The 10,993-nt window shown below is 36.9% G+C and overlaps 1 protein-coding gene across 3 annotated transcripts; it reads left to right on the top strand.

The window, feature by feature from the left end:
* Window positions 1–2: 2 nt before the first annotated feature.
* On the top strand, window positions 3–10,694 carry FKBP7 (FKBP prolyl isomerase 7). 3 transcript variants are annotated; one of them, XM_032856014.1, is made up of 5 exons: window positions 9–331; window positions 1,600–1,751; window positions 6,437–6,570; window positions 8,461–8,512; window positions 10,365–10,507. In XM_032856014.1, exons 1-5 carry the CDS (start codon window positions 123–125, stop codon window positions 10,391–10,393), a joined length of 576 nt encoding a protein of 191 aa, XP_032711905.1. In that variant the 5' UTR covers window positions 9–122; the 3' UTR covers window positions 10,394–10,507. The 3 variants fall into 3 exon arrangements, with proteins under 3 accessions (XP_032711904.1, XP_032711905.1, XP_032711902.1); XM_032856013.1 differs by lacking the exon at window positions 8,461–8,512 and having other exon boundaries at window positions 3–331; window positions 6,440–6,570; window positions 10,365–10,694; XM_032856011.1 differs by lacking the exon at window positions 8,461–8,512 and having other exon boundaries at window positions 15–331; window positions 10,365–10,694.
* The last annotated feature ends 299 nt before the right edge of the window (window positions 10,695–10,993 follow it).

Genomic DNA, 10,993 nt, shown 5'->3' with positions numbered 1-10,993 from the left:
AGTCCTTTGTGACGTAGAACAATGCCTGCCACGCGTCGGAACTCAGCTGCAGTGGCAGCGACTGGGTACAACTGACACGCGTGAAAGAACGCCGTGGTCATCTGAGGCCAACTTCAGGAATCATGCCGTTTCTGTTAAGATTAATCGTTTTCTTTTATATATGGGGCATTTTTACCGCTCAGGGACAAAAGGAAGAGGAAAGCACAGAGGAAGTGAAGATCGAAGTTTTGCATCGTCCAGAAAACTGTTCTAAGACAAGCAAGAAGGGAGACCTGCTAAATGCCCATTACGACGGCTTCTTGGCTGAAGACGGTTCGAAGTTTTACTGCAGGTAGGAAATGCTGTGAACTGCTCTGGCGTCCAGTTGATGCATGAAATCTAGGCTTCCTCTGCTAACCAGAAGCTACGTGGTTGGTTGATTGGTTCTCGTTATTTAACAGCAAGAGTTGAGCCTTTTATTCCGGGGGAGGGGGGAATTCCTACTGATATGCAGTAGTTCCCTATTGAACTATTACTTTTTAAATTATTAAAAATGGTGGCCCACGAGATTATCGGAAATACACGACATACAGACGCACCCCGGCCACTGCCACCACCCTTGGGATCCATGGAAGGGTAAGTTATGGTACTGTCTGTAAGGATGTTCTCAACATTTTCTTTTGCCATTTTTTGGAGCCTCTTTACAGAGGATTGGGTAGGGTAGGTTAAGAAGCTTCAGAAGCATGATATTTACAGACTATGGACCACTTTCCAACTGTATCCAAAAACCACAACAATAACTTTCCCTGGTGTCTTCTGGGCCCTGTGTTCTCTCATCTCACCCCTATAATCTCACCACTGCCTGCTCTGATTTAATTGATCTTTTTACTACTCAAAGGAAGAATGGCTTTTCTTCATCTGTGCTATAACCCTCTAAAGATAGGATTGGGGAAAGTTAGTTCTTTTCATTTGGAAGAAAACAGATAAATTTAGTAAGAAAAGATACAAATTTTAGTTATTGTTCAAATGACTTTTTGAGGTTAAACCTGCACCATCAGTTTTTAGAACAAACTCAGAAAGGTTGAATGAGTTATTTGGACAAGCCATGCAGCTAGTTAGAGGCCAGAGACCCATTCATTAAAAAGGTAACTATTGAATAGTTTTTGCAAGATGGCCATAAAAAAGATGATGACATGACTCCTAATGATTAGCTTTGGGCAAATCATACTTCTTTCTGGCTATTTTGAAGGAAGTTTGAGCCAAACATCCTGCCAGGAGGTTCAGAATGAATATTAATTTGAGAAAAAAGAAAGGACTCCCAATTTTAAATTATAACCTCATGTGTAGAAATATTTTATCTTTTTTAAGATTTTTTTATTTATTTGTCATAGGGAGAGATAAAGAGCACAACTGGGGAGAAGCGGGCAGAGGGAGAAGCAGGCTCCCAGCTGAGCAAGGAGTCCAATGTGGGGCTCAATCCCAGGACATTGGGATGATGACCTGAGCAAAAGGCAGACACTTAACTGACGGAGCCACCCAGGCATCCCGTCCAGGTGTATTTTAAAGTTTTATTTCATTTTTCTTAAAATCAGCTTACCTAAGTATTGTTTTTTATTATAGCCGGACACAAAATGAAGGCCACCCCAAATGGTTTGTTCTTGGTGTTGGGCAAGTCATAAAAGGGCTAGACATTGCCATGATGGATATGTGCCCTGGAGAGAAGCGGAAAGTGATTATACCCCCTTCATTTGCATATGGAAAGGAAGGCTATGGTAAGGTGTTTTAATATTCTATCTCTAAGTTATATTTAAAAATAAAGCATAGCTTTGGGTATATATCCAAAAGAATTGAAAGCAGGGTCTCAAAGAGATATTCGTATACTCATGTTCATAGCAGCACCATTCATAAAAAAGTGGAAGCCAAAAGTGGAAGTAACCTAAGTGTCTGTTGACAGATGAGTGGATAAACAACATGTGTACACATAAAATAGAGTATTATTCAGCCTTAAAAAGGAAGGAAATTATTCTATATGCTATAACATGGATGAAACTTGAGGATCTTATACTAAATGAAATAAACCAATCACAAAAAAAACACTATGTGATTTTGCTTGTATGAAGTATTTGGACTAGTCAAATTCAAAGAAGAGAGACTGCCAAGGCACTGGAGAGAGGCTGGAATAGGCAGAAGTAGTTTAATGGGTGTAGAGTTTCAGCTCTCCAAGATGAAATAGTTCTAGAGATTGGTTGCACAGAATGCATTGAACTATACAGTTAAAATGGTTACAGTGATAAATTTTATGTTACATGTATTTTCCATAATTAAAAATTTTTGAATAACTAAAAACAAAATGAAAAAACCACAGGGGAAATAGTTACAGAATCACAGGGACCAATAATCTAGCCGTATCTAGTCCAGTCCAGCTTGGTCCCCACTTTTCACATTTATAGAAAATTAAGACATTGGTTGGAAGATAGCTCTCTGGCCAGAGTTCTTTCCCTCGTATAGTGGCAGTACTCATAAAGATCCTATGTATTCTATAAGTTCTACCTTAGTCATTTTTATTGGTTTTAGTACATGTTATTTTATTAATTATTATGTAAATGTCTATATCATATATCTTAGGTAAGCAGTACCAAAGTCAAATTCATAAACCTCAGGAAACTGGAACATATCTTAGAATAAAAGGACAGCACTAGAAGATAGTAAAAAGAGCATCTGAATATAAAAAGCTATCAGTCACTAATCCCTGAATTCAGGAGCAGCCTTGAAATGTGGAAGAAATGAACTGCTTCTTTCAATATCTTACCTATTTTAAAAATCCTACTATAAGATCTAAAAACCTAGGTAAAGCAGCTAAATGGGCAAAATTTTGGCAACTATTATTAACCAATAATAAAAATGACCCAACCCTAGAAATAGGCAAGCAGCCCACTAACAAAAAAACAAAAACAACAACAACAACAAAAACCTTTAAATCTATGGGAATATTTAGTTTCATTAATAATTAAAGAAAGGCAAATTAAAACAAAGTGAGACATCATTTTCACTCATCAGATGATCAAAGGCATCAAAGTTGGCACAGGTATAGAAAACTAGCATTCTTGTGCATTATTGCTGGGAATGTAAATCACTCTACCTTTCTAGCAATTTCTATCAAGATTTAAAAGCACATATCCTTTGAGCCAGTAGATTCATTTACAGAAATATACACGGGTATATATAAAAGAACATTCATTACAGACTTTTATTTGGTAGCAAAAAACTGGAAAGTACCTGAGTATCCATCCGTAGGGAATTAGTCAAATATGATGTATCTATACAATGGATTGTGGTGCAGCCAATAAAAAGAATGCCATAGAGCCAGATGTATTAATATGTTAAAAATAAAGTGGGATGGGGCACCTGGGTGGCTCACGGGGTTAAACCTCGGCCTTCAACCCAGGTCATGATCCCAGGGTCCTGGGATCAAGCCCTGCATCATCATTGAGCTTCCTGTTCAGTGAGGAGTCTGCTTCTCCTTCTCCCTCTGCCCTTACCCGCCTCCCCTGCTCATGCTCACTCTCACTCTCTTTCAAATAAATAAATAAAATCTTTTTAAAAATAAAATAAATAAAATAAAGTGGCATAGAATGTATTCATGCAAGGAGTATTTATTGAGCATCAAAGCCAGGCCCTTTTCCAGGCATTGAGCATAAAGTCAATGTACAAAGAAGAAACAATTTCCTATCCTCAAAGATCTTACTTATGAGGGGGAGAATTTCACATATGCATCATGCATCTACACAAATTATATGTGAAAGGATACACAGTCATCTGATGATATTAAGTGTTCCTGAGAAGGAAACCCTGAGGGTCAAGGGTTAGGAGATTTCTTCTTACTCTCTAATATTTTGTACTGTTTAAATTTTTGAAATTGACAAAATTAAAAATGAAGCTGAATAAAGAGAAGTTTTTAAAAGGGGGGAAATGGTCAGCCTGACAGAGGGATGGTTTTTACTTTGCATTCTCTATCAGATCCTTGCTCCCTCTTGCTATGTGAAGACTATAATCATTCCCTCCTCATACGATTTAGAACCCTTGCTAACACCACCTATTTGAAATATTTAGTATGTGATTAAAGTCATGAAAGATTCGTTTTCTACGATGAGATACTGTCATTACTCCCAAATATTTCGTTGAATGGCTCACCCTCTCTGAGGCTGTTTTGTTAACTCATTGACAAACTCATTGATAGTTGTGATTCCCTCACGTGCTCTTTCCAGCAAGAGCAGGGGCCCACTGCCCCAGATTGGGTTGCAGGGAGGTTAGTGGCACAAAACAGACCCAGTCAGACTGAAAACTGCTAAAGAGACAGTTCCAGGTAACTACAGCTTCATTCTCAATGCTTTTGACCAATCATTTGGTCCAATCAAAATAGCTCCCATGGAACCATAATTTGTATATCCTATTTAGAGTTGCACAGGAATCTGGGAGAGGGAGAGAGGAAAAAAATTGAAGATAAGTTAAATTGAATGCAGTCCTTGCCCAAAAATATTGTCATAGGTTGAGACCGATTTTAGGCAAGATGATACAGGCAAAGTTTGCCTTTTTGACTCCTCAATCTCATTTTAACCACATCCCACATTAATAGGTGCTTATTCATCCTGTTGGGCCCCATTTCCCTATAGCAAAAGTCCACGTAGTTACCCTTTTTGTAAACTAGTTTATGCTTAGCTATGAATGATTACCCAGGCTGCCTAAGCTATTAATAAACCAGACCCTTGCTGCAGAGAGGTACAAGTTTAACTTTGAAGAAGTTAGTTGGTATTCAATTTGAGGTGTCCCCAATAGACATAAAAATGATGAATCTCATTAGTAATACCACCAACGCTTTTGTTTTACACATGAAGAAACTGTGGCCCAACTAAAGTATGTTCTTTGGAACATACTTAATTGCTAGCTTACCTGCATCACATAGGTGTGATTAGATTACGTAAAAATTGTGGTGGAGACCATACATCACTGCTTAACCAACCACTTCTTGTCAAATAAGCTCTTTTTTAAATAAGTTGTTATTGAGACCTAACATCAGCTATAACTTTATTTTAGGTAGTACTTGAAGAAGGCTCTCCTCTGTGCAATATCCTTGCTTCATATGACAGAGCACCCTGCATGTCTTGAAATGCATGTGACTTTTTAGTGCTTTAAATTAACAGTACATGTGGTACGTATAGATTCTTTAACTCCTATGTCTTTGATCTGCTTCTCTAAATACAAGTAATTCTATAGCAAATTCACCTTTTTCTCCTTTTTTATGCTCTGATTTCTTCTTATGACAAAGCCTAATTGGCAATATTTTCTGTGTTTCCAGTAGAATTATTTAGAAACTTCATATGGACTTGTAATATTTTTTCTTAAGAAATTTGAATTTGTGTTTTGAGGTTGCTTTATTATCATTGGTTGTTTCCCTGTTGTAAGGAGATTGTAACTGGACAGACTAGGGATGGATTTTGTAAAAATGATCATTGAATTAATCTCTACCTCTTTTTGCTCTAAAGTCAGGTAAGAGGTGGTTACATAGCTTGGAACTTCATTAGTCATAGGATGTATGGGTAGATTTTTTCTATGTCCTGGTTTTGGAGATGACTGATTGACCTCTCCTTTTGGCTGTAACTTTCAAGCTCTTTTCTCTCTGGGTTAAATCAATACTTCAGTAAGAATTCTATTTACTTCAGAGAACAAGCAGCCATTTAAAAAAATAAACCATAGGGGCGTTCATTCAACAAATATTTGAGTGCCTATAGTGGATGAGACTCTGGGAGAGACTGGGCAATACTGGTGACACAAGCCAACCCCTGCCTCTTAGCACATCATTTCTGCAGGTCATTTCTATGAAATGGTCATCTGAAACAGCCCATAGCTTGCTAAGATCATCTGTGATGTCTTGTGATGTAATAGATGAGTGAATAGGTTAACTTTATTCAAGAGGACTATTCAACTTAATTTTTTTATTGTGATTACAGATTTCATAAAATTGTTACTGTGTTATTCTGTCATTGCACTTATTTTTTAATGTCTGTAAAGGACTGGAAAGACAAATATATTGAAACATATGTTTTATTTATGCTTCCAAATAACTACACAATGTCATTTTTTAAAAGATTACTGATTTACACTTTGAAATTTTTCTGTCCATACATTTCTTCTCTGCACTAGCTCTCTTCTGTATAATGATGGGGTACATTAATAAAAATTACATGACTTGTATTTATTTTAATTCAATAAGAAATTAATGACCTACTAGGTTCTTAAAATTGATTTGGTTTAAAAACATAGAAAATTTTTTTAAAAGTATTTAGTAAGTGGTTTTTATAAATGTGAAATAATATAGTCATAATGCTATAATGGCTATTTGTGAATAAATATCTGAACCTTATCTTCATGTAAGTTAAACTGTTAAAAATTATACCTTTAGCAGAAGGCAAGATTCCACCTGATGCAACATTGATTTTTGAGATTGAACTTTATGCTGTGACCAAAGGACCACGAAGCATTGAAACATTTAAACAAATAGACATAGACAACGACAGGCAACTCTCTAAAACTGAGGTAATTCAAACAAATTCTATGTGTACAGTCTATTTTTTTCTTCACAATTTAAATAGATCTCTATTACATCGGTTATTTTTAAGTTCTACTGAACATAGGCTTATTACTTTGCTTTTATAGAGCCGATTACTAAAAAATCTAAGCTCCAAGAAGAAAATGTGCCTTTTTCAACATAAAACTTGTAATGAGTCATCCTGTTCAGTTGCCTTTCTCCCTGCCAGAGGTTCATTAAAATAACAAGCTCATCTCTATAGGGCATTTCCAGTTTTTAGACTGGAACAGAACTCATTCAAGCAACACCATAGGAATTTGTAATAGTACAAATAATCTCTACCTTGCAGGACTGTGGGGATTACATGAAACTATGAAAAGAGCTAGCAAGAATTTGAATTGTGTGCACTAGAAAGTTGTAAGCAGGATCCAGGAGTTCCCTAACTAGCTTCCACACTCCAGTTACTCTTTTTTTAGATTGTATTTATTTATTTATCAGAGAGAGAGAGCATAAGTTGGGGGGTTGCTGCAGGCAGAGGGGGAAGCAGGATCCCCACTGAGCAGGGAACCTGATGTGGGGCTCAATCCCAGGACCCTGGGATCATGACCTGAGCTGAAGGCGGATGCTTAACTGACTGAGCCATCCAGGCACCCCTCCAGTCAGTCTCCTATATGAATTGGGGGATTAATAAAGATGTTGGAACAATAATAGTAATTTTCTTTTGTATTTTCTTAGTACCAAGTACTACTAGAAGCACATTAGCATGTGAGCTCACTTAATCTTTATGACAGTTTATGAGATATACACATGTCATTATCTCTTTGTTATGGAAGGGGAAAATGATGCCCAGGCAGGTTAAGCAACTGGCCTAAGTTCACACCACTCTTAAGTGGCAAAATCAGTCTGGCTCTGCTACTTGGCTCGCTCTTTTTTTTTTTTTTTTTTTTAAGATTGATTGATTGATTTTTATTTTAGAGAGGGGAGGGGCAGAGGGAGAGAGGAACTCAAACAGACTCTGTGCTGAGCACAGAGCCGGACACAGGCCGAGCCAAAACCAGGAGTTGACTGCTTAACCCACCATGCCACCTGGTTGCCCCCATTACCTTGCTTTTAACCAGGGCCTACATACCTCTTTCAGGGAATTTCCAGTATGGATGCTTGAGGGCTAATGTTTGTACTCCTGAAGGCCAGTGATTGGCTTAGTCCCACTGACTATATACCCTTTTTGCTTCAATTGAGTAACCCATTTGTCTCCCCTTTGTTGGGAGACAGTTTAACAAGCATGACTCAACCACCTCAGTAACAAAAGGTACCTGAGGGGTTGATTTCAAGAGACAGGTGTGCTCCCTCTTCAGTCCTTCCCCCACCCTGATTCTCCTTCCTCCTCTAGGATATTAGTAAGGACTTGCCCCTGAAGCTCCTTTGTTGCTCAGCAGTGGAAGAGGGATATGTGAACGAAAACATCCGCTGTTCCTTAAGAAGGAGGTCAATAAGTGGAGTGGCAAATCCATCCAGAACGTACTTGGCGTTGACTCCTTATGAGTTTCAGAGTGAATGGCAGCCAATGAATTCACAAAGTACCCAAGAGCTCAGCCTGTGCATACAAACCATTCATTAAAATCAGATGTACACAAAGAGGCACATTCTGCAGTATGAATACTCTTCAGTAGTTCTTATGGGATCTTTAGTTCTTTCTGGAAAATAAAAGTAGAGAAAGTCCAAAACAGTGACCTGCTTAGCAACAGTCTGTCCAGATGTCTGTCAGGTATCAGCTGTGTTATCACTAGGTTAAGAGTGACTTTCACATGCTTGAATAGTAATAGCTTTCATTGACATCTATAAACATTACTCTAATACTCAAATACTACCATAGAGATACTGTTTCCCCTCTTTTACAGATGACAAAATTGAGGTCCAGAGAGATTAAATTATTTGTCCCAAGACCACACAGCGAGTACATGACAAAGACTAGATTTAAAACATGAACTAAAAGAAGCTACCTCCTCTCATTGTTAGAAAGATCAAGTCAATTCTTTAGTATAAGGTGGGAGAGAAGAGGTACACAGTATTTTTTATTAAATTATGAAGTAGAAATAGTATGGAACTCATTGTCAGCGAAATTAAGGTTATGTTCTTACTGCTGCCTTTTTGTACATTTCCACTACACTATACTAGAAAAGTATGTCCTGAGAGTCAGTAATATTGGTTATGAAAATACATTTACTTAGAAACTGAGGAATATTTGAGGTTCTTTAAAATTCTTTTCACCTACATAGCATTGTTATGGCTGAACTAGAAGAAAAAAATGTATCTCCCTCAATAGGACTAAAGTCTCACTTGAGAACAGTTCTGTTGATCATTCTAAAATAGTCTACTCATGATGGACTGAGCTGGGATACATACTGCTAAAAACCTCTCAAAGTTCAACTTTAGCTTTAAAAATCCTCTTGCATTTAAAATACCCAGCCTTGCTGAACAGTATCTCCAGGTTATCACACATTATATTCTTTAGTTATTATATATATTAGCACTTTCCAATGGAAATATGATTGAGTCACATATATAATTTAAAAATTTTAGGGGGACGCCTGGGTGGCTCAGTTGGTTGAGCAGCTGCCTTCGGCTCAGGTCATGATCCCAGCGTCCTGGGATCGAGTCCCACATCGGGCTCCTTGCTCGTCGGGGAACCTGCTTCTCCCTCCGCTTCTGCCTGCCATTCTGTCTGCCTGTGCTCGTGCTCTCTCTCTCTCTGACAAATAAATAAATAAAATCTTAAAAAAAAAAAAATTTTAGTAGTCACATCTTAAAAAAGCAAAAAGAAACAGGTGAAATGATTTTTAATACTATGGTTTATCTAACAGTATATCTAAAATATTTCCCCTTCAGCATGAAATCAATGTAAAAATTATAAATATTTTTTATTGTCTTCAAAATATGTTGTGTATTTAACCCTGAGAGTAGCATACCTCTATTTGATCTAGCCACATGTCAAGTGTTTAGTAGTCCCATGTGGTTAGTAGAAATGTCATATTAATGCAGAGAAAGAATACTTAATACCTGTTCTTTATTTGGTCTTATTATTATAGAGATTGCCATAGTTATATGGATTTGAAGGAGAGTTATAGAATCATAGAAAAGTTAAGAAAATTGAATTTTATTTCAAAACCTATGGTTGAGTTTTACTGATAATTCAATATATACATTAATTTTAAAGATTATAAAAATGCCAATTTGGTTTTTATTCACTAATAGGATTCCTTAAGAATGATTTTCCTCGGGGCGCGTGGGTGGCTCAGTGGGTTAAAGCCGCTGCCTTCGGCTCGGGTCATGATCCCAGGGTCCTGGGATCGAGCCCCGCATCGGGCTCTCTGCTCGGCAGAGAGCCTGCTTCCTCCTCTCTCTCTGCCTGCCTCTCTGCCTACTTGTGATCTCTGTCTGTCAAATAAATAAATAAATAAAAATCTTAAAAAAAAAAGAATGATTTTCCTCATTTTCCTTTCATAATGTGGACAGTATAGATTATTGGAAAATACTTGGTTTCAACAAAATTCAATTCAAAGGTTAATCTTTGAGTATGTACCAGTAACCATCTGTAACCTCAGGGAAAGCTAATTTGAAGATGTTTCTTTTCAGAAAAATTGCTTCAAAGGTTAAAAGAATAAAACCTCAAACAGTTTTTTAAATTTTTAATATCACTTATAAGTAGCCTTACCATTGAGTTTCCTTATGTAAACATTTCCTTAAAGTTACAGAAAATTTACTGTGGTACTTTTTTATTAAAGATATTATTTTGGCCCTCTAGATAAATCACTACCTGCAAAAGGAGTTTGAAAAGGATGATAAGCCACGTGACAAGTCATATCAGAATGCAGTTTTAGAAGATATTTTTAAGAAGAATGATCATGATGGTGATGGCTTCATTTCTTCCAAGGAATACAATGTATATCAACATGATGAACTGTAGTATATTTTTATTTCTAAATTTTCTTAGCTACTTACTGTACTTTATATATAAAACAAAGTCACTTCCCTAGAACTTGTCTTTTACGTTTTCCTCCCATGAGAGTATATTTTGATGCCATCAATACATGTAATTTTGGCATAATAAATGTGTGGTATTTTGCAAATTTAACGTTCAGGAAAAGTATAATTGTGTTTCCTATTGCTTTATTCTGTGAGCGCAAATTGCACCACCATGAAATATACCACGTCCCACTGGGCAGTTTTCCCCCTTCAGGAGGTAGGAGGACACCTATGTCAAAATCTACAAGCTCTTCCCAGCTCTAACCTTAACAACATGTACAAGTGTTAAATATCCAATTTTTAACATTTTAATTGTAAAAATGCCCCGTATATTGAAAATATTCAATAGGGCCCAGGAATTAACATTTCATTTGTTTATAAATTTCGCAGCATTACAAGTAGAAGCAT

Source organism: Lontra canadensis, unplaced genomic scaffold, assembly GCF_010015895.1.
Source record: "Lontra canadensis isolate GAN:19392208 unplaced genomic scaffold, GSC_riverotter_1.0 scaffold11, whole genome shotgun sequence".
Classification (NCBI taxonomy): Eukaryota; Metazoa; Chordata; class Mammalia; order Carnivora; family Mustelidae; genus Lontra; species Lontra canadensis.
The sequence above is the reverse complement of the archived record's forward strand: the minus strand, read 5'-3'. Positions and strand labels throughout refer to the sequence as shown.

What these genes read in the sequence shown, in the direction of transcription:
- FKBP7 (XM_032856011.1), top strand. Translation starts at nt 123, where the DNA reads ATGCCGTTTCTGTTAAGATTAATCGTTTTCTTTTATATATGGGGCATT. An exon ending in GGTTCGAAGTTTTACTGCAG is followed by an intron (nt 332 to 1,599) that starts GTAGGAAATGCT and finishes TTTTTATTATAG; the next exon opens with CCGGACACAAAATGAAGGCC. An exon ending in GGCAACTCTCTAAAACTGAG is followed by an intron (nt 6,571 to 10,364) that starts GTAATTCAAACA and finishes TTGGCCCTCTAG; the next exon opens with ATAAATCACTACCTGCAAAA.